Here is a 23,706-nt window from a genome sequence, read left to right as displayed (position 1 = left end):
AAAGTATGTGGATTTAACTAAAATTTATGAAATGAAATTGAATAGGTAATGTTTCAAGTAACTTTGAAATTAATCTAGTCAGAGACCCAAAATACTAAAAACATGTATTATCTCCTTTAATTAGATAGTGAATTGCATGTCTGTTGCCTGCACCATGATTAAGATCAAACATATCAAACCATAAATATCAAATGTGGATATTATGGTGTCTGTGTGTATCAAATGAAAACAAATCAAACTACATATTGAGAGTGTATTTAGGCAGCACCTGTGGAGTTCCAAAAGTAGTGTCCATGACAGCTGCTGTTCATTATATGAAAGGAAACTAGATCACTCCTGAGATCTCTCTTTTGGCTTGCTCACAGAGCACTGTGGTTGGAGTAGATGGAGTGTATTCTGCTTAGCTGTAACCAGTGATGTTCCCCCAGTAATCTGTTGTGGAACCTCTGCTTTTTGTGATTTTTTTTTATAAATGACTTGGATAAGGAAGTAGAAGCTTCATAAGTTTGTAGATGACACGAAGATTGGTGGTGTTATGGATAGTATAGAAGGTTGTAGGTTACAACAGGGTGGTGACAGGATGCAGAGCTGGGCTGAAAAGTGGCAGATGGAGTTCAGTCAGGATAAGTATAAAGTGATAAGGTTTATCTTGAAGGCAGAGTACAAGATTAATGGCCGGATTCTTAGCAGTGTGGCAGAACAGTGGGATCTTGGGGTGCACCTCCACAGATCCCTCAAAGTTGCTGCTCAAGTTGATAGGGTGGTTAAGAGGGTGTGTAATGTGTTGACCTTCATTTGTCAAGGGCTTGAGTTCAAGAACCACAACATAATGTTGCAGCTCTGTAAGACTGGTTAGACTACATTTGGAGTATTGTGTTCCGTTCTGGTCACCTCATTATAGGAAAGGTGTGGAAGGTTTCAAGAGGGTGCAGAGGAGATATACCAGGGTGCTACCCAGATTAGAGATCATCTAATGAGGAGAGGTTGAGCAAGCTGAGGCTTTCTTTTTGGAGAGGAGGAGAATGAGAGACGACTTTATAGAGGTTCTTAGATGGAGTGGATAGCCAGTGCTTTCTTCTCAAGGCAGAAATGGCTAATGTGAGAGGGTGTAATTTAAAGTGACCAGAGGAACGTGTAGGGTGATGTCAAGAGGTAGGTTTTTGTAAGCAGAGAATGGTAAGTGCATGGAATGCACTGCCAGGGATGGTGAGAGACGGGGATACATTCAGGAGATTCGAGACTCTCAGACACGTGGATGAAAGGAAAAAGAGCTATGTGGGAGAGAAGCATTAGATTCACCTTGATGTAGGATAAAAGGTTGCACAACATAGTGGGCCAAAGAGCCTGCATTGTGCAGTACAGTTCAATGTTCTCTCCCCTCTTCCCCCACCACCTCCCTCTCTTCTTCCATCCCACCTCTCCCCAACTCTATTGAAAACTCTTCAGAAAATGAAGCAGCCAATGCCAGCATGCAAAAAGACATGCACATAGGCAGTATTCAGTCCTCAGCTGCTAAGTGACAAATAGTATTTACATCACACGAATGCTAGGCAATGTTAGTTCAAACAGGTGGGAGTCTGATCATTTGTTGACATTTAACAGAATTCCTATTAGTGAAGTTCTTGCATTGTCATCCTGGCAATTGGGAGTGGGCTGGTTGTCACTATTAACCAGAAATTGAACTGTACCACAAACATAGTAGAGCTTTTTTCAGAGCAGATGTGAGGCTGAGTGTTGCCTCTGACTTTAAAGCCTTTACAAGGCGTATGTCAGGTGTGTACTACTGTAGTCACCCCTTGCTTGGAGAGTGCACCTTCAGATTACCCAGGAACCTTTCAGGACGAAGCAGCCCACTTGATTAGTATTGGACTTGGAGCCATAAATATTCGGTCATACTACCTCTAGCATTATGGCTAAAATATTACCACTGTAAAATATACTGTAGTGACACAACAAGCCTATATCTTGTACTATAAAGAAGAACGTGGAAAGTGATCCCCAGCACCTGAATACAAATTACAGTATTTTTTCCATTGGACCTAAAACTTCCCACCCAGTGTGGCTATGGTAATACATACAGTTGAAGGATTACAGTGGTACAAAGGCAGTGAGGGACAGGCAATAGATGTTGGCTTTTCCAGGGATTATGTATCTTTTAAATGAAAAAGAAATTGTGAACTCTGGAATCATAGTATTACAATGAAAATGCACTAGTTAATATAGTTGGTCACTAGGCCCAGCTTAAATAAAAGTTAAGAGACTTGAAATCTGGCACAGGAATTATGTTTTACTAAGCTGCTGTGCAGATTTTAAATATTGTCAAAGTAGATTAGTACTGCATCACTAATTTTAAAGAGAGATTTTTGTATAATGTAACCATATAACAATAACAGCACAGAAACAGGCCATATTGGCCCTTCTAGTCCGTGCCGAACTCTTAATCTCACCTAGTCCCGCCGACCTGCACTCAGCCCAATATAACCATATAACAATTACAGTACGGAAACAGGCCAGTGGATGTGGAGTGAGATTTTTTTTAAACTACATTGAAGTGCCAGTTTAGGTTTGAGTACATGAGATCATGACTCACCAGGGGATGTTATTAGTTCACCACAAAAGTTTCCATGTGTAAAGATGAAATGTTAATAATCTAGGTCAAAGCTTTTCATCTGAGGCTGTTAATTAATTTGAGATTTCTATGATTGTCAGGTTTTTAATGAACTTAATAACCATGCTGCAGTTCACAAAACATTTGGATCCTGATTTTTTTTTTAATGAAAGCTAACAACAATCTGATCTTGGTATATGTCTGTGAAATCTATTAAGGTTTAATGTTTGTTTTTATCAGTCTTTGGCAATAAGCTGCATATTCTATACCATTTATTCCCTTCATAATTTTGTAAGATAATAAAAAACATTTTTTTCTCTGTATCACTTAAGGAAAGCCAAGTAGCATAGAGCAACTGGATCAGATCCTTCTCTCTGGTGTGTTCAGTGTACGGAAAGGGAAAACTCAGTTGCACAAGTGGTCAGAACGCCAAGTCATTCTCTGTGGTACCTGCCTAATTGTGTCTTCAGTAAAGGAGTGCCAGATGGGAAAAATGCATGTACTTCCTCTCACTGGAGGCAAGGTAAGAAATTGTCTATTCTGAAGAAGCTGGTATTCTAAAGTCTCTACTACTTAAGGCCAGTTTAGTCTGTCATAATGTGAACAAATTAGTTAAATTATGCAAGGTGTAGGGTTATTCAAATGTACATGAAATATGGATTATTCAAGGGTACAAGATTGATTGTATATGGTATTTCAGCAAAAACAATGTTTGATGGACACCACAGGATTTGCTTTTGTTTGAAATTCTACTGTAAGGATACTGTAGATGTTGAAATGGGTTTATACTGTATCACAGCGAAACTCCCAAACCACCGATCCCAAATTCAGAATAGTGTATGAGTATAATTTAGAGGCTGGATTCCAACTTGATGGCGTTCAATAAACCTAATGATTTCTTAGAGATCATATTACATTCTTCGTTGAGATTGCAACATAGCCTAATATCATCACATTCCTGCCCCCATCCCCACACATTCAGTGCATACTTATTTTTCTGATAAATATTTAGTAGAATGGAGATGATATATTTCTCGACAGTGCAGATCCTGTGCATTGAATGTTCTTCTGAGTCGGGGTTAAGTGAATAGATACTGCATCTGAACGTCTGTCAAAATGCTCAGTGCTGTATCAGGCTTTCCACTCTTTTTCCATCTTTCACTCTGTTCTCTCAAAAAATCTGCTAACTTTGGTATCAGTTTTGGTCCTTGCTATGTAATTGGATTTGCTGGTAACACATGAATCTCATTTAGCTTCTGTCAATAAATATATGCACTAAAGTAAGATAAATTGTACCTCTAGTGCTGTGGTGTGGGCAATGATGGTGGTTGGAATTAAAATACCAGTGTGCAAAGATTAATTTTCCCAGTGCAATGGGCATCACCAGTGTCTTCAGAGTTGAACAATAAGTTATCTAAATTGAAAATGATATAGTAATTTTTTTCATTGAAGAAATGAAATTATTTTCTTTTCTAATATCCTGTGTAGGTGGAAGAAGTAAAAAGAAGACAATACTGCCTCATGTTCAGTTCTGCTGGGCAGCAAGGACAAACGTACTATGTGACCTTTGATTCATATCCAGAATGTTTACGGTGGTTCAGACAGGCATCCAAGGTAAATTGTGTTGTATTATGACAATGTGTATCTTAAATATATGTTCTCTAATACTTGATATTTTTACCCTAGAGGGAGAAAGGATTCTGACTGTCTACCCCATCTATTTCTCTCATCACTTTATGGACTTCAATCAGGTCTTCTTTCAGCCTCTGACGCTTCAGAGAAAGCATCCCAAGTTTGCCCAACCTCTCACTATAGCACGTACCCTCTAATCTACGCAGCATTGTAGCAAATCTGTTAATCATTATAGCACTTCAGCACAGAAACAAGTACTTTAGTCCATCTAGTCCATGACAAACTGTTATTTTGCCTAGGTCCATCAACCCACACCTGGACTATAGCATGCTATACCCCTTACATCCATACACTTATCCAAACTTCTCTTAAAGGTTGCAGTCAAACTTGAATTCACTACTTTCACTGATGGTTCATTCCACACTCACGCCACCTTAAGGATCCCCTCAAATATTTCATCTTTCACCCTTAATTTATGACCTCTGGTTCTAGCCTCCCCCAACCTCAGCCAAAAAAGCCTACTTGCATTTACCCTATCTATACCTCTTGTAATTTTGTATATCTTGCCCTCTTTATATCCCTCATTATTTTGTATTCCTGTGTGGGGTGAATACTCTTCTACACTTTTTCCAATCATCCACATCCTTCCTATAACAGGACAACTAGAAATGTGCACAGTCCTCAAACTATGGTCTAGCCAAAGCATTATATAGCTGTAATATGACTTCTCCATTCTTGTACTCAATCCCTGAAAGCATAGGCAAGCATACAATACTCTTTGTTTGTCAACCACCCTATCTAATTATCTATTTTTGACCATTTTCGGTGAGCTATTTATTGACCCCAATATCCTTCCGTATGTCAATGCTCTTAAGGGTCCTGCTATTAACTGTATAGCTTCCCCTTAGATTTGACCTGCCAAAGTATACAACTCTGACTTGCTTGGATTAAATTCCATCTGCCATTCCTCAGCCCATATCTTTAACTTTTATATGCTTTGACAGCCCACCACATTGTCAACAACTCCACCAATTTTTGTATTGTCTCCAAAATTACTAACCCACCCATTTAGTTTTTCATCAACATCATTTATATGCATCATAAACAAGAGGCACTACTGTGAGAGAATCTCTGTCTTAAATGAATGACTCCTATCCAGTTATCTTGAAACAGTGACTCCTAGTTTTAGATTATCCCACAAGATGAAGCATCCTCTCCACATTCCCCCTGTCAAGATCTCTCAAGGTTCATCTCTTCCAGTCTTTCTGTTTATGATAGTTAGCCATGTTGGATATTAGTGAATTTTTTCCTTAAATGCTTCAGATGCATTAACATATAGCCTTAAATAAGTGGCACTGGCAAGACCACACTATTTTGCCCTCACAGTATGTGCTTTTTGCCCCAAGAAAGAGTGCAGAAGGATGCAAGAAATATTGTTCCAAGGAAATGCTAAAGAAAATCCTAGTGAGGAGCAATTGGGGAAACATTGGGTTTGCAATTGAGGCTTCTGGTAGTTTAGAAGCAATGTAATTGAAATATACAACTGCAAGAAAAGGTTTTTTAACCCTTTCCAATACCTGGTTTTCTGCATTAATTACTCAAAAATGTGATCTGATCTTCATCAAAGTCACAATAATAGACAAATACAATCTGCCTAAACTAATAACACATAAGCAATTGTACGTTCCATGCCTTTATTGAACATGTTGATTAATCATTCACAGTCCAGGCTGGAAAAGGTATGAGAACCCTTGTATTTAGTAACTGGTAGAACTTCCTTTAGCAGCAGTAACCTCCACCACACATTTCCTGCAGCTGCTGATCAGACTTGTACATCGGTGAGGAGGAATGTTAGATCATTCTTCCATGCAAAACTGTTTCAGTTCATCAATATTTCTGGGATACCTTGCATGAACAGCCCTCTTCAGGTCATGCCACAGCATCTCAATTGGGTTAAGGTCTAGACTCTGATTTGGTCATTTCAAAACACAAATTTTCTTCTTTTTAAACCATTCTGTTGTTGATTTATTCTTGTGTTTTGGATCATTGTCTTGTTGCATCATCCAACTTCTATTAAGCTTCAGGTGACAGACCACTACCCTGACATTCTCCTGTAAAATGTCTTAATACAATTTAAAATTAATTGTTCCCTCAATGATTGCAAGCTGTCCAGGCCTCGAGGCAGCAAAGCACCCCAAACCATGATGCTGCTTCCACCATGTTTCACTGTTGGGATGAAGTTTTGGTGTTGTGTGCAGTGCCCTTTTTTCTCCAAACATGGTGTGCATTTCTGCCAAAAAGTTCAACGTTTGTCTCATCTGTCCACAAAACATTGTCCCAGAAGGTCTGTGGAACATCCAGGTGCTCTTTTGCAAACTTGAGACATGTAGCAATTTTTTTTTGGAGAGGAGTGGCTTCCTCTGTGGTGTTCTTTGATGAACACCATTCTTCTTCAGTGTTTTGCTTACAGTGGACACATTTACAGAGACTTTAGCAAGTTTCAGAGATTTGTGCAGGTCTTTTGTTGTTCCCCTTGGGCTCTTTTTCACCACCTTCAGCATTGCACATTGTGTTCTTGGTTTGATCTTTGCAGAACGCCAACGTTGAGGAAGAGTATTAACAGTACTAAATTACCTCCATTTGTAGACAACTTCTCTTAATGTGGACTGATGAACACTTAAGTCTTTAGAAATTCTTTTATGGCCTTTCCCAGGTTCATGCATCTCTACAATTCTTTGTATAAGGTCCTCTGGAAGTTGTTTTGGTTGAGGCATGGTGCTCATAAACAGATCTTTCTTGAGAAGAGCAGGCTCTGTCAGTAACCTGACTTTGTGTGTCTTTTTTATAGGGCAGGGCATCTTTGCAACCTACACCTCCAATCTCATCTCATTGGTTGGAACATCTGACTTCAAATAGCTTTTGTTGAAGGCATTACCCCAGAGGTTCACATACTTTTTTGAACCTAGACTGTAATTGTTTAAATGATGTACTAAGTATTGACGGAACGTAGTACAAATGTTTGTGTGTTATTAGTTTAAGGCAGATTTATGTTTTTCTATACTTGTGACTTAGATGAAGATCAGACTACATTTTGAGTAATTCAGAAAATCAGGTTCACAACTTTTTCTTGCAACTGTGTAAAACGATAAAATGACAGAAATTATTGCTTTAAAATAGTTCAGCATTGTAAGACCAGAAGAATCTCATGAAAAGGAGTGAAAATGCAGTGATAGGTGTTTGGGGATAGAAATCTAAGCTATGTTGTTGAACCAAAACATGAACATTATTCAAGGCATTATTAGATGCTATGAGAGACGTTTGAGGAAACGAGGAGAGTTTAATTTTGGTGATTCCCATTCCATAAGTGTTCGTATCTGCAAAACAGCTGTTTATCTGAAAGGAAGAGATTAAGTATAGCGTATTAGGCATATAGGAGAAAGGTGCCAGTTTACTGAAACACACCTTTTATTTGTAGCTTAAAAAGAAACAATATGAAGACTGTATCTTTCAGAAGGATTTGCAGCTGTTTGCCTTATATTGCCAAGTCAATTTGGTAGTGTAGGTACAATGTTACTTTGCTGTATTAATGCAACAAAATCAATCTACATATCTTGCATGCAAAGTGATTAAAGTAATCTTTGTCTTGTACCATTTAGGATAAAAACTACTGTTATTTCAGCAATACCAGATTTAAAACATATGTCACAGTGAAACAGGAGAATAACTTCTAGGTGATTTTTCTTCAACTGGAAACTCATTTGAGTATCTCAATGTGATTTACCCTTGCACATCTATCACAATTTCCATTTCAGGTACAGCACAACATCATGGGCTAAATGACCTCTCTAGTGCTGTACTATGTTATAAAATCATGTAATTCATTGGGGAAAGTCATCCCCATTGTCTTGCTGATGACTGTTGCTAAGCATTTCCAAGGCAACTAGGTCTTTGCAAGATAGAACGTACTGAAAGCCACACAATGGTAAGTTCCATGTCTACCTCATTTTCCTTCTGGTCGCCATGCACTCCTCCTCCCCGCACCCCCATAATACCATTGGTGAGAGACCAAGGAGGAGAGAATAACTTTGTTTTGTAATATTTCTGAATAAAGTATTTTTGGGGGAAAAAAAGAAAAAAAAAGTAAGAAGGAGAGATGCAGACAGAAGTATAGCTGAGATTGCGGATGAAAGTTATGAGAAGAAAGGGCAGCCAAGTATGTGCCTGCCTTTGTGTTATTGTTCACAACCTTGCAGCAGAGCCTGAACTCTAGTCATCTTGGTTTCCCTTCCCCGTTATACCATTATTTCACTCTGTCAAGTCCACACCTTAAAAGAAGCATGCAAAGGCATCGTTCTCCTTACAACATAAAATTTGAAACTATTGTTGTCAGGTCGCTCATGCATAATAACAGTAATAACAGATCTGAATGCGGTACTGTTGCAATTGCTCATGATATATTGTTGCCAAAGTTTCTCTGAGTGAGACATGATGGGCAAGAGAGGGCAATTTAAAGGCAAGGCAGCGGGTACACGTTCTCTGAGTAGCAAACCAAAGGAGTAATGTTCTCTTCACAGGGTAGCCTTTGACATGAACTAGCTAGTTATTGTTCTCAGCAACACCCCTCCAGAATTAGGGTCTCTAACAAGGAACCAGCACATTTTGGGTCTTCAGATTGTGTGCCCCAATTTAGGCTTTCATGAGACATAGCATCTCATTGGGAGACAAATTGTTCTCTGGAATCTTCACTACTAAGGTTGGAAAAGATGCAGTTGGCTTGGAAGGTGTGAGGAATGGCAACTCCAACAGAGTCTTCCTCCTAATGCAGTAAAATGTTTGGAGCATGGTCTTGTGTCTAGTGGTCAAGCGCAAAGCCCTGGCTGTTTTATCAAACAAGTGACAGTAAAGGTACTTCATCACCTGTGCCATGGCCGTACTGTTGACTGCTGGACTGACCACCTAGTCACCCCTGTTTTCTCCATCCACAGAAATATGGCTGTTCACTTTCAAGTACTCTTCATTTCATGTTAGTAATATTGCTTTTTTTTCCTGTGTATTTCCACAGTTTGTTGTCTTTTGTACATTGGTTGTTTGTCCATCTGGTTGGGTGCAGACTTTCATTGGTTCTATTATGGTTCTTGGATTTACTGAGCATGCTTGCAAGAAAACAATTCTCAGGGTTGTAGATGGTGACATGTATTTTGATGAGAAATTTACTTTGAACTTTCAGCTTTGAAATGTTGAAATATTCAAGGATGCATAAAGGTGACTCTTCTCAGACAGTGCCTCACAGGAAACCTTTTCATTCCCAGCTAACAAGGGTCATAAAGTATAGACAGGTAAAGTGTGCCCTGAAGTCCAGCATAATTGGAATCTGGGACAGACACGGCTGCCTGCCAGAAAGGTGCCATGATGAGAATGATCAGGAGATCAAAAAGCTAATTAACCATGAATTTAAGTGTTCTGGATTAAGTTCCCCTCCCCACAATTTATTCTGGCTTCATCCCTTTTCCTTTCTGGTCCTGATGAAGAATCTTGACTTGAAATGTCAATTGTTTATTACCTTCCAGAGATGCTGTCTGACTTGCTGAGTTCCTCCAGCATTTTGTGTGTTACTGAGGGGTCCATATGATGTCTGCTGCAGGGAAAGTCAAAGATTGTCTTCACTGGCTTCTCCCACTGAAGGGCTGCTTCTCCTTCTCAAAGTTGGATACCATCTATAAAGGGGCATGATGGACATAATCTTCAATGCACTACAACTCCAAGAGAAGTGCAGAGAGCAGCATACAAGACCATTCCTTAATCACATTAATATCTGGTATTTGTCAGAGGATAAGATTCAGTGATGTGTTGAAAGCTATATTCTAATACCTTTTGGGAGATGTTAGTCTATAATCAAAGTGCAGAATGAACATTTGAGATGGAATTAAGAACCTTAAGTCAATGTGCTTTAAGTACACAGAAATCTTGCATAGATGGTGAAAGGAGTGAACAAGTTAAGCTGTACCAGCCTGCTTTGTTGAGCACTTTCCCATTTGCAGAAGGGCCTGTAGTTTCCACGTTATTCACGTCAGAACTCAACTGGAGTAGGACCAAGTCATCTCAATCCCAACAAATACTCAACAAGGGAAGAGCATTAATTTGGAAGAAAGTTGAGTGAATCTGTAGAGTGTAACATTAAATGAAAATAAAAACTGCAAATGCTGAAGTCTAAAACAGTAAACAAAATGGTGAAAAGAGAAAGTAAGTCGATGTTTTGGGTCAAGGACCCTTTGTCAGAGCTGGTAATATTAGCTTAGTCTTATTTGTCTTAGTAGTTCAGCATTCATTTTAGTTCATACTTGCGGGAGCTGCAATATTTATTTTGTATCTCACAGTTCCAGCACACCGTTCCTCCACTCCCACTACCCCATTTTTTTCCTTCATTATTCTCATTCGTATTCTTCTATTTCGCATCTCATCTCTGCAATTAACAAGCCAGCACCACCATTTTTTTGCATCCCTCTTGATCTCCACCCTTTCACAGACATTCACTTCGTTCTTTCTACCTTCCCACTTACTCTGCAACATAAACATAACTGGATTATTAATTTTAGTTCTGATGAAAGGTCTCTTTCCATAGATGCTGCTTGACCTTTCAAGTGTTACCAGTAATTTCTGATTTCTTCCTCTTAACTGAATGCTGATTTGACCCTAAAATATAACCACTCTCCCACTATTTCTGTGGCTTTATGGAGCCTTTGACTACTGGCTTTTTTCCCCTACCTCTCTGCTTTAATCTCAGCTGGACTTGGTTTTGCACCAGCACAGCATGTTTGAATTTGCAACGATTGCAATGCCTCAAGTCAGCTCAAATGCTGTGGGTCTGCAATTGAAAGAGTTATTGGCATGGTGCTCTGCGATTAGAAAGGCACCAATCTGAAGCCACTTAACTAGTCAAATAGTTATAGTTGTAAATGTACAGTTGTGAGGGTGCTGAAATTCTGAAATAAATGCAGAAAATTATGGAATTATGCCAAAGGGCCTGTGCTGTGCTGTACTGAATATTCAGCTCGTCTGATGTCATCTGTAAGGAGGGAAGGAGTTAAACATTTTTAGATCACTGACTTTTCAAAAGCTTATGGCAAGTCCAATGAAACCTAACAACTTGATTAAATTTGTTTCTCCCCACGATTAATTGAATCACATCATGAGCCCTGCAACATTTTCAGTTTTTATTATATACATAAACATGAAGAATATCAATATTCACACCGTATTCAGTGTCTTCATCTGATCAATATTTTGGAAGCTTGAATGCAGACACTGTTTGTGTTTCCAATCCTACCTATCAAGAGTTTGCTACCCCATCACAGCAATGAAAGTCACACAGCACAAGGAGTCATGCAACAACATTTGACTTGTTAGCTTTTTCTGCAGGATTGGATATGGCTAGCTTTACCATTTGTATTCCTTTTTGCTCTATTGTTCACTTCATTTGATGTGTCTTTGTTACTTGTTCAAAGTAAATTTATTAACAAAGTAGATTTATGTTACCATATACAACCCTGAGATTTGATTTCTTGCGGTCATACACAGTAAATCCAAGTAACACAATAAAATCAATGCAAAAACCACCCAGCCAGACGGACAAACAATCAATATGCAAAGGATAACAAACTGGACACATACGTAAGAGAACATGAGATGAAACGTCCTTAAAAGTCAGTCAGTAGGTTGTGGGAACAGGTCAGTGATGCGGCGAGTGGAGTGTCCCTCTCGTTCAAGAGCCTGATGGTTGGGGGGGTAATGACTGTCTTTCAACCTGGTGGTGTAAGTTCTAAGGCTCCTTTATCTCCTTCCTGAAGAGAGCATGGTCTGGGTGTTGGTGGTCCTTGACGATAAGTGCTGCTTTCCTGTGATAGTGCTTCATGTAGATGTGCTCAATAATGGGGCAGGCTTTAGCTGTGAAGCACTGGTTTGTATCCACCACTTTTTGTAGGATTTTTCATTCAAGGGCATTGGTGTTTCCTTACCAGGCCGTGATGCAACAGTCAGTACACTCTCCACCACACGTCAATGGAAGTTTGTCAAAGTTTTAGCTGTCATGCTGAATCTTCGCAACCTTCTAAGGAAGTAGATGCACTTCCATGCTTTCTTCATAATTGCACTTGCATGCTGGGTCCAAGACGTATCCTCTGAAATTATAACCCTGAGGAATTTAAAGTTGCTGACCCACTTCACCTCTGATTCCAATGAGGACAGTTTATGGACCTCCACTTTCCTGCTGAAGTCAATAATCAGCTCCTTGGTCTTGCTGACATTGAGTGGGAGATGGTTGTTGTGGCATCACTCAGCCGGATTCTCAATCTCCCTCCTATATGCTGATTCGTCACCACTTTTGAATCTGCTGATGAAGAACTGGAGATGTGCTTAGCCTCTCAGTTATAAGTACAAAATGAGTAGAGCAGGGGTCAAAGCACACAGCCTTGTCCAATTAGAAATAGGGATTCCTATTAGACTTGCATTCCTCTGTTGAACTGTTTGTCCAATTTCTTGTATTAGCTGCCATTCCAATTTGCACCAGCTCAGTAACAGTTGGTTTACTTGCAGGTGGTCTCACAGCGAATTGGTACAGTTGATCTGTCATGTTACAGCCTTGAGGAGCTTCCTGAATATCTCTACTTCAGTCAAGATATCACACATCTTAATCTACGGCATAATTTTATGCATGCTGACACTGGACTCTGCAACCTTAACAGGTATCTAAACATTTCAGTGGGTTTTTTTTTAGTTATCCCATTATGACATTCCAATCAGCATTTCTTTGCCAATCTTAATATTTTGCACCTTTTGGCAAGATGTGGTAAGGAACTGCTGGCTAAGTCAACTGTTAAGTGCGAATTACTTCACTGTGCTGTCCCAACTTGTGCTTGGAGATTACAATAAGAGCTGGTCAAAATTTTTGTTTTCTGTTTGAGAATTTAGAAAGACATTATAAAGTGGTTTACTTTTTAATTATCTGCCTTTTTAAAAAAAAAAAATCCAGCTCTTTTATGAAGTGGCAAATAGAATGGTTAACATTTTCTGTATTTAACCAAAAAGTTGAACCCACATGCATAAACAACACATAAATCAGGATGTATGTTGGTGTAATATAAAGGTGGTTATGAATTACTAGTCTGGTGAACTTCATTACTGATAAAGCCTGCAAGTGACTATCTTCTTCAAAACAAAAATGAAGATTCTTTGGGTGCACTTTCTTTGCTTTTGGGAGGTTCCAAAATTAATTATTGGATGGTTGGAAGACAACTAATTAGTTTGTAAATAAAAATACTAAAAATAATTGGGCAGCATTTTCTGTTTGTAAAAAATATATACAAATTTTAATGTGGCTTTGTAGTGATTTGAAGCAAGAATCAGTTTGGACTCGTAACATCTAAATTAATATTAAGTTATACATTTAATGCAAATGAAAACTCTGTATTTAGCTGAAAATAAAAGGAAAGCACAAAATCAACAAAACAAGTCCTGTAGTTAGTGCAAAGATACCAGATCCTATGTTCTTAAGTGATTCATTAATTCATGTGTTAAAACATCATGGCCTTGGTTCAAGCATGGACCAAGATGGATGTGGAAGCTTTAAAGAGGATGCAGAGGAGATATCAGGATGCTACCAGGATCAGAGATCATGCTTTATGAGGGGAGGTTGAGTGAGCTGGGGCTTTCTCTCTTTGGAGTGAAGGGGGATGAGAGGTGACTTGATAAAGGTGTATAAGATGATAAGATGCATAGACAAAGTGGAAAGCCAAAACCTTTTCCCCAGGGCAGCAATGGCGAATACAAGAGGGAATAATTTTAAGCTGTTTGGAGGAAAGTATAAGGGGGATGTAACAGGTAGTTTTCCCCCAAAAATAAGGGTAAGTTTGTGTCAGTGTGGTGGTAATGGCAGGTACATTACAGACGTTTAAAAGCTGCTTGGATAGGCATATGGTTGAAAGAAAAATGAAGGGTTATGTTGGAAAGAAGGGTTAGATTGATCCTGGAGTAAGTTAAAAGGTTGGTACACAATTGTAGGACATACAAGGACTACAAGGAGAAGTAAACATATTAAACTCGTGAGGATTTGCATTACATTTGAAAAGTACGAACATCAGATATGTCAGGTGTCCCCACCCCACCCTCATAATGCTTGAAATTCAGCTAATTAACTTTTATGACTGACTGGTTATCATAAACAATACGAGTAATCAGAAAAAGACATGTCTGTAACCTGCTGTGCACTTCTCCAATTTGAGTAGTATTCTACACTCTAATTTGTATGATTATACTTTGTTGAATAATTCTTTTCAAATTTAAGTAAACAAGTTCTGAAAATGTTTTAGCAAAATGTAAATTTAATGGAATAATGAGCATTTTAGGCCTTATTTTTAAAATGCCATATATTCCTGCAAATGTTTGATAAATTATTGGCGTCTTAAATGCCTTTATATTTTTGGACTTTGGCACAAATTTCACCTGAAACATGAGGCCATTGAAGCATTAGCATAAAAAACTGAAGAATAAGTAGGCTTAATAATTTGAAATTTGATAGGGGAAAAAGTAAAGTTTGATGTAGCAGTATTTCAGTGGAGTAACGGAAATTGCAATGGTATGAGACAGGAGTTGGCCAAAGTAAATTGGAAGGAGCTGCTGGCAGGGCAGCAATGGCGTGCATTTCTGGGAAAAATGAGGAAGGTGCAGGACATATGTATTCCAAAAATGAAGAAATACTCAAATGGTAAAATAGTACAACCATGGCTCACAAGGGAAGTCAAAGCTATTGTAAAAGCAAAAGAAAGGGCATACAACAAAGCAAAATTTAGTGGGAAGATAGAAGATTGGGAAGTTTTTGAAAACCTACAGAGAGCAACTAAAAAAAAATCATTAGAAAGGAAAAGATGAAATATGAAAGCAAGCTAGCAAATAATATCAAAGTGGACAGTAAAAATTTTTCAAGTATGTTAAAAGTAAGAGAAATGAGAGTGGATATAGGACTGCTAGAAAATGAGGCAGGAGAAATAACGAGGGACAAGGAGATGGCTGATGAACTACATAAGTATTTTGCATCAGTCTTCACTGTGGAAGACACTAGCAGTATGTCTGATGTGTGTGAAGGAAGAGAAGTGGGTGCAATTACTATTACAAGAGAGGAGGTGCTCAAAAAGCTGAAAGACCTTAAGGGTCACAAGTCACCCGGACCAAATGAACTGCACCCTTCGGTTCTGAAAGAGGTAGCATTAGAGATTGTGGTGGCATTAGAAATGACCTTTCAAAAATTATTGGACTCTGGCATGGTGCCAGAGGACTGGAAAATTGCAAATGTCACTCCAGTCTTTAAGAAAGGAGGAAGACAGCAGAAAGGAAGTCCTGAGGCTCCAGAGGGTTCCTGTGCTGTGGAAGACGTCCTGCCTTGTCCCTGTGCCGAAGACGCCGCGCCCCAGCGGCCTCAATGACTACAGACTGGTGGCTTTGACTTCCCACATCATGAAGACCCTGGAGAGACTTGTACTGGAGCTGCTCTGGCCTATGTCCAGGCCACACTTAGATCCCCTCCAGTTCACCTACCAGCCCGGACTAGGAGTTGAGGATGCCATCATCTACCTGCTGAACCGTGTCTATGCCTACCTGGACAAGCCAGCGAGCATGGTGAGGGTCATGTTTTTTGACTTCTCCAGTGCGTTCAACACCAACCGCCCTGTTCTGCTGGGGGAGAAGCTGACAGCGATGCAGGTGGATGCTTTCCTGGTGTCATGGATTCTTGATTACCTGACTGGCAGACCACAGTATGTGTGCTTGCAACACTGTGCGTCCGACAGAGTGATCAGCAGCACTGGGGCTCCACAGGGGACTGTCTTGTCTCCCTTTCTCTTCACCATTTACACCTCGGACTTCAACTACCGCACAGAGTCTTGTCGTCTTCAGAAGTTTTCTGATGACTCTACCATAGTTGGATGCATCAGCAAGGGAGATGAGGCTGAGTACAGGGCTATGGTAGGAAACTTTGTCACATGGTGTGAGCAGAATTATCTGCAGCATAATGTGAAAAAGACTAAGGAGCTGGTGGTAGACCTGAGGAGAGCTAAGGTACTGGTGACCCCTGTTTCCATCCAGGGGGTCAGTGTGGACATGTTGGAGGATTACAAATGCCTGGGGATACGAATTGACAATAAACTGGACTGGTCAAAGAACACTGAGGCTGTCTACAAGAAGGGTCAGAGCCGTCTCTATTTCCTGAGGAGACTGGGGTCCTTTAACATCTGCCGGACGATGCTGAGGATGTTCTACGAGTCTGTGGTGGCCAGTGCTATCATGTTTGCTGTTGTGTGCTGGGGCAGCAGGCTGAGGGTAGCGGACACCAACAGAATCAACAAACTCATTCGTAAGGCCAGTGATGTTGTGGGGATGGAACTGGACTCTCTGACGGTGGTGTCTGAAAAGAAGATGCTGTCCAAGTTGCATGCCATCTTGGACAATGTCTCCCATCCACTACATAATGTACTGGTTGGGCACAGGAGTACATTCAGCCAGAGACTCATTCCACCGAGATGCAACGCAGAGCGTCATAGGAAGTCATTCCTGCCTGTGGCCATCAAACTCTACAACTCCTCCCTGGAGGGTCAGACACCCTGAGCCAATAGGCTGGTCCTGGACTTATTTCCTGGCATAATTTACATATTACTATTTAACTATTTATGGTTTTATTACTATTTATTATTTATGGTGCAACTGTAACAAAAACCAATTTCCCCCAGGATCAATAAAGTATGACTATTTATAGACCAGTTAGCCTGAGCTCAGTGTTGGGAAGATGTTAGAGTCAATTGTTAAGGATGAGGTGATGGAGTACTTGGTGACACAGGCCAAGATAGGACAAAGTCAGCATGTTTTCCTTCAGGGAAAATCCTGCCTGACGAACCTATTAGATTTCTTTGAGGAGATTACAAGTAGGATAGATAACGGGGATGCAGTGGATGTTGTATATTTGGACTTTCATAAGGCCTTTGACAAGGTGCCACACACAAGGCTGCTTACCAAGTTAAGAGCCCATGGTATTACAGGCAAGTTACTAACATGGTTAGAGCATTGCCTGATTGGTAGGAGGCAGTGAGTGGGAATAAAAGTATTCTTTTCTGATTGGCTGTCGGTGACTAGTAGTGTTACACAGGGGTCAGTGTTGGGACCACTTCTTTTTATGCTGTATATAAATGATTTAGATGATGGAATAGATGGTTTTGTTGCCAAGTTTGCAGATGATACCAAGATTGGTGGAGGGGCAGATAGTGTTGAAGAAACAGGTAGGCTGCAGAAAGACTTAGACAGGTTAGGAGAATGGGCAAGAAAGTGGCAAATGAAATACAATGTTGGAAAATGCATGGTCATGCACTGTGGTAGTAGAAATAAACGTGTGGACTATTTTCTAAAAGGGGAGAAAATCCAAAAATCTGAGATGCAAAGGGACTTGGGAGTCCTTGTGCAGAACACCCTGAACTTGCAGGTCGAGTCCATGGTGAGGAACGCAAATGTCATGTTAGCATTCATTTCAAGAGGTCTAGAATACATGAGCAAGTTTGTGATGCTGGGGCTTTATAATGCACTGGTGAGGCCTCACCTTGAGTATTTTGAACTGTTTTGGGCCCCTCATCTTAGAAAAGATGTTCTGGTATTGGAGAGGATCCAGAGGAGATTCACAAGGATGATTCCAGGAATTAAAAGGGTTATCATACGAGGAACGTTTGATGGCTCTGGATCTGTACTCGCTGGAATTCAGAAAGATGAGGGGGGATCTCATTGAAACCTTTCGAATGTTGAAAGGCCGAGGCAGAGTAGATATGGAAAGGATGTTTCCCATGGAGGGAGAGTCTAGGACAAGGGGGCACAGCCTCAGCATAGAGGGGTGTCCTTTCAAATCAGAGATGTGGAGAAATTTCTCTAGCCAAAGGGTGGTGAATTTGTGGAATTTGTTGCCACCTGCAGCTGTGGAAGCCAGGTCATTGGGCATATTTATGGTAGCTATTGATAGGTTCTTGATTGGACATGGCATCAAAGGTTATGGGGAGAAGGGCGGGAACTGGGGTGAGGAGGAGAAACAAAAGGATCAGCCGCGATTGAATGGTGGAGCAGACTCAATGTGCCAGATGGCCTAATTCTGCTCCTGTGTCTTATGGTCTATCGTCTAATAATACTGCATCACTCTTCTGTATTATCACAACTGATCTTACTCAAACCTCAACTCCCCTTCTGTGTCAGATCCATTTAGTCAACGATTTGCTGAAATTTATCTACCTCCTCTTTAAGTACTACCAGTGTTCACCCTCCATAATTCTCTGGGATAGAGCATTTCAGAGTTTTGCTACTGTCCTTAAGGTGAAAATTCTGTACATATCAATTTTAAATGACCAATCCCTTATCTTTTTTTTAATGTCCCCTCATTCAGGCCCCTCTCACTAGTTGAAACATCTGGAATCTGCCCTGCCATACCCTCCCTACATATTTTTTTAGCTGCTTGTGGTAGGACAACACAGGAGTTATCCTTGTGAGTATTTTCTGGGTAACCTCCACGCTAATATATTCTTTCTTAAATCAGCGAGCCAAAACTGTACACAGTACTAGTACTTACTCCAGGTGTGACCTCACAAATAACCTTTATGATTGGAATAATCCTTCTCTAGTGTTGAACTTTAGCCACCTTATAATGAACACCAATGTGCTATTTGTCTTTCCAACCACTTGCTGCACTGACACATTAATAAGAACATTTGGATCCATCTGTATTCCACTCATTTGCAACTCTCTTCTTCAGAAAATAATCTGCTTTCCTATTCCTCCCACTGGAGTGCAAGACCTCACACTTCTGCAAAGTTAAATTACTTTTGCCAAGTTCTAGCAGCTCACTCAGCCATTCTGTCCCCTGTTGCAGAGTCCACTTTATCCTCATCACTGTATACTTTCTCATCTGTTTTCATGTTGTCACATTTTTGAGCAACTTACACTCTTTCTGCTCCTCCAAGCCATTAGTGTGGGTCTTGACCCAATCCTTGCGGTAGTCCTCTGGCTGCATCGTTCCAGCTGGAGAAAGATCCTTTTATTTGGCACCTTATCAAATGTACTCTGGATGTCTGCTTGTTACATTATGGAACAGCTCTAGCAAATTTATCAAAGGTGATTTTCTTGTAGTTGGGAAAAATATTACTTTATTTAACCACTGAGTGAAGAAAAAACACAGAATATTTCTCATTATAAGGAAAGATCTTAAATTGATTTTCACTTTTTAAAATCTCAAACTGTAGATACTACAGCTCTTCAATTTTGTAATAATGTCTTAAGAGAACAATTTTATACTATTTGTTTTATCTTAATATCAATTTTCCAGTATGCAAAGAAATTATCCATTGGGGAAAAAACTTCTAAAAATGATGTAAATTTATTGTTTGGTCATTAATTATTGAAGGTGGTTCTGAACAAATTTTATATAAAAATATGCAAAAATTTAGGAAAATAATGGAATTTTAAAGTTTTATTTTGGTCAGTGACAGTCATAGTGATGCATTGGTTAGTGATGTTGACCCAGAGCTTCAGTTTAATCCTCACTTTGGATGCTGTCTGAAGTTTGCATGATTTTCTGTTGTGTGCTACTGTTTCCTCCCACATTTCGAAAGACATGTAAATTGAGTAATTTTAAATTATCCTTTAGTGAGTAGCAAAAAGATTCAAAGCTAATAAGTCTACATGTGACTAAGAATAAATTGCAATGTTGCAGTGAATTCAGGAGGCAGGGAATAGGATTGATGGGATTGCCTTGTTGGCAGTCAACCTGGACTCGATAGTTTAAATGGTTTCCTTTTTTTTCAAGGTATAGAACAAAAACCCAGTTAGATTTGCTGATTACGAATCTTGTTTAACTGGAGTGTATCTTCAATGTCCATTGCATGAGCAATACTTCTGGCTTTCTACCATACATTATGCATGTACCGCTAAACTTAATTTTGTTAATGACAGAATTTTGCTATTTACTTTGTATTCCAAAATCTGTTTTTCTGCTGAATGGAGATGCACCAAAATCAGTTCCACTCTAAAGTTCCCTACATCTTAGACCAATTTTCTCCTCACAAATTTCTCAGGGCTGGTGTTTAAATTTGGAGAGCTGTCCCACAGAAACAACTCAGTAGAGTTATACTGAAAGATGATTAACCCTCAGTCAACATGGCAGATTCCTCCATTGTAAACCTGAACATCTCCTGTTCCAGTGACTGTTCAGAATCACCAGGCATAGTATTGCATAATCAGGAAGGACTTACACTGGCAGTCAACATCTTTGACTTGAGATCCCATAACAGCAGGTCATACATCGCAAGAAATGGCAAGTATTCATCAACAGGAGTTTTCCTAGCTCAGGGAAGATGGCATTTGTCCCATTTTATCTGTTCATACTAGTTGGTCCATGTTGAATAGCATTCGAAGAATCACTGAGAGTGGCAAGCATACAGAATGTATTCTGGATGGAGGCTTTCAATTGATTAATTTTGTACCAATATCACTTATTTCCGACCGGTGGTTCAGTGGCATTACTGGGCTTCCAGCTGAGTGGTCCCAGGTTCAAATCCAGCTGGCTCCTTGAACGCTTTCCATCCGTGCTGGATTAAGCATAGAGCTAACAACCCAGCCATGTTAAAGAACAAACAAATGGCAAGGTTGTCGCCTGATGCACCCACCGCAAGGCACACAGAGGAAAAACGTCACATTGAGGTGGGTGAATATCGAAGGGTATAGCTTCCAGATTGGAACTGCTGTGTGAACCACAATGAAGGTAATTTTACTTGATCTTCTCATCAGCCAACGTTGAAAATCTCAGAAATGCGAACACTGCACCTGTTGTTTTAGAGACAAAGTCTTATCTCCATATATTGGGTGCCTTCTAGCCTGTTGAGCTAGATTGCATAGTTTCAGTTTCAGAGATTCTGCAAATGCTGGAAATGGAGATGCTGGATGACCTTGGCAGGTCTGGTGGCGTCTATGGAAATGAATAAAGAGTCAATGTTTCAGGCCAAGACCCTTTATCAGGACTGGAAAGGAAGTGGGAAGAGTAGGACAGTCCTAACAGATCAAAATATCAGCAGCTCCTGAATTGTATTCCACTACAAATTGCTAGTTCAGGCACATCCCTTGCGCTCCCCTTGCCATCAAGTCAACCTTATATGAATATAGAAAGATAAACCTAAGAATTAGATATCAACTTGGCAAAGCTACAACACAAGACTGCATGTGTGGTAAGCTGTGGGTAAGTGATTGATCAGATTGGATAAGAGTTCAACGAAGTCATAAATAGCGAACAATTAAACAGTTAATTGGAAGAAAGGTCCCTAAGACCATTCCTTTGCTTAACTATGTTGGAAGTCAGCACAAGAGAGCCAATGGAAGATTAAAGCACTTGCAGCCTCTTCATCTAACTTTTTTCTGAGAAGGTCCTCATCATCATAGAAGCTAATTTCCAGTCTGTGTGTTATTTAAGAAACTCTAGAATAGGCTGGATGTAGTGATGGTAATGTGATTTGACAATGTTCCAATTTTAGTGCATGAAGATATGCACCATTGTTAAACTGTTTCATTATAGCTACAACTCTGACACATCTGCATTACAAAGTCAAACATTGCAAATATGTGTTGTGTTCACAAAAGACAGGACAAATCAAATCTGGCTAATTACTGCCATTATTATAGAAACACTTTGGAGTGGAGTCCTAGGGATGTGCCATTTTCATCATCAGTGACCTAACATAAGTGGTGCTGTTCATTATTCACTGCAAAATGTTCGGTTTTATTTGCAACTCCTCAGAAAATGAAGCAACTGATTCCTCCAGGTAGCAAAACCTACACAGCAAGTAATCTTTGCATCATGCAAATACTAGGCAGTAACTATCTCCAAGCAGAATGCATCTGTCAAACTAGTCGACACATTTATTAGCAACACTGAGCTCATCACCTACCACTCCCTTCAACATCAACAATGATGATATAACTGTTCTGGCTGTAACAACTGGTCAGAAGCAGCTATGAGTGATTCACTGCATGATTCCATATACTCATTCCACCGTCTACAAACCAGAAGACAGCAGTGATTAAATGAATGAAAACATTAAAAGCAAGAAGGATCAGCTTTTTAAAGTCACACATACATCGAAGCATACAATGAAATGAATTGTTTGAATCAAATCAAATCATTAAGGATTGTGCTGGGCAGTCTGCAAATGTCACTACGATTTCAGCATCATCATAGCATGCCTATAAACTCACTAATCCTCACCATTCATCTTTGGAACGTGGGAAGAAACACGGATGGTCACGGGGAGAGCATACCAACCTCTTGCAGACAGTGGTGGGTATCAGATCCCCATCTTACAGCTGTGGCTGTAAAACGACGTGCTAACTACCATGCTACCCTTCATTTGCCTTAATGAGTGCAGCTCTAACCATCCCAAGGAGGTGAACATCATTCAGGGAAAATGGCCTTGACATTCTGTTTACCACCATGATCATTATTCCCTCCAGGAAATCAGGCTGCAGTGTGAAATCGCAGAATGCTTTTTATATTCCTCAGCAATACCAACCGAACCAGCAATCTTTGTCAACAACAGGCACCAGGGAATGCTGCCACCTGCAGGTTTCCTTCCAGAGTGCATGCTAAATATATATCACCATCCTTTTATTGTTACTGGACTTAAACCTGAAAACTCCCCACCAACAATGCTATAAATAAAGGGGTAAGGAGATGAACAGTAGTGGAAGAAGTTTGGATCATTTTAACATGGCACAATCCTGGATATAATGAATCAAATAATTTTTATTTTCTAAACCTGGTTATAAGAGCGACTTTAAGCTTTAAACTACATTTTTGAGTGACAGCATTGGGAATGAAGAATGATCAATCAAGTTCGTGGTATATTGGGAGCGTATTTTCCATTTGAATCCCCACTGGATTTTCTTCAGTTTTTAGGACCTCACGACAGTATCACTGCATAAGAGATAGATTGCTGGATCTGCGTTCTTCCACAATACGTTGGCATGTATTTTATTTTTCAAAGTGGTGTACATTTCAGATCTTGATGGTGCTACCTTCTTCTGAAACAAACCTCATATCAGCCTAATTTTCTGGTCTTAACAGCGTTTGAAGGTACAGGATCTGATCTAATTGACAATTGATCAGAATTGTTCTGAGTTTATCATGAAGCAGAACTTACAACATTGCATGAAACAAGATATTGAGCCCAGCCATCAGGTATATATCTATATTAACCCAGTTTACCAGCACATGGACTGGAGCCTTCTATTCTTTAGTGATTCAAATACCTATCTAGATGCTTGTTAGATGTTGTACCTGCCTCTAGCATCTATTCAGGCAGTGCATTCCATATTTTGACCATCAACTGGGTGAAAAAGTTCTTCCTCACATCCCC

General features: G+C 39.8%; 1 protein-coding gene across 2 annotated transcripts in view; it reads left to right on the top strand.

The window, feature by feature from the left end:
* Positions 1–23,706, top strand: part of LOC134356222 (PH domain leucine-rich repeat-containing protein phosphatase 2-like) — a 132,962-nt gene that overhangs the window by 47,283 nt on the left and 61,973 nt on the right. For both annotated transcript variants that reach the window (XM_063066997.1, XM_063066996.1), the window contains 3 exons: positions 2,941–3,131; positions 4,097–4,222; positions 12,830–12,978. In XM_063066997.1, coding sequence (XP_062923067.1) covers positions 2,941–3,131; positions 4,097–4,222; positions 12,830–12,978 — 466 coding nt within the window. The remainder of the gene's footprint in view (positions 1–2,940; positions 3,132–4,096; positions 4,223–12,829; positions 12,979–23,706) is intronic.

The sequence above is a fragment of the Mobula hypostoma genome, chromosome 14 (assembly GCF_963921235.1).
Source record: "Mobula hypostoma chromosome 14, sMobHyp1.1, whole genome shotgun sequence".
Lineage (NCBI taxonomy): Eukaryota > Metazoa > Chordata > Chondrichthyes > Myliobatiformes > Myliobatidae > Mobula > Mobula hypostoma.
This window is presented reverse-complemented; position numbering and strand designations above follow the sequence as displayed.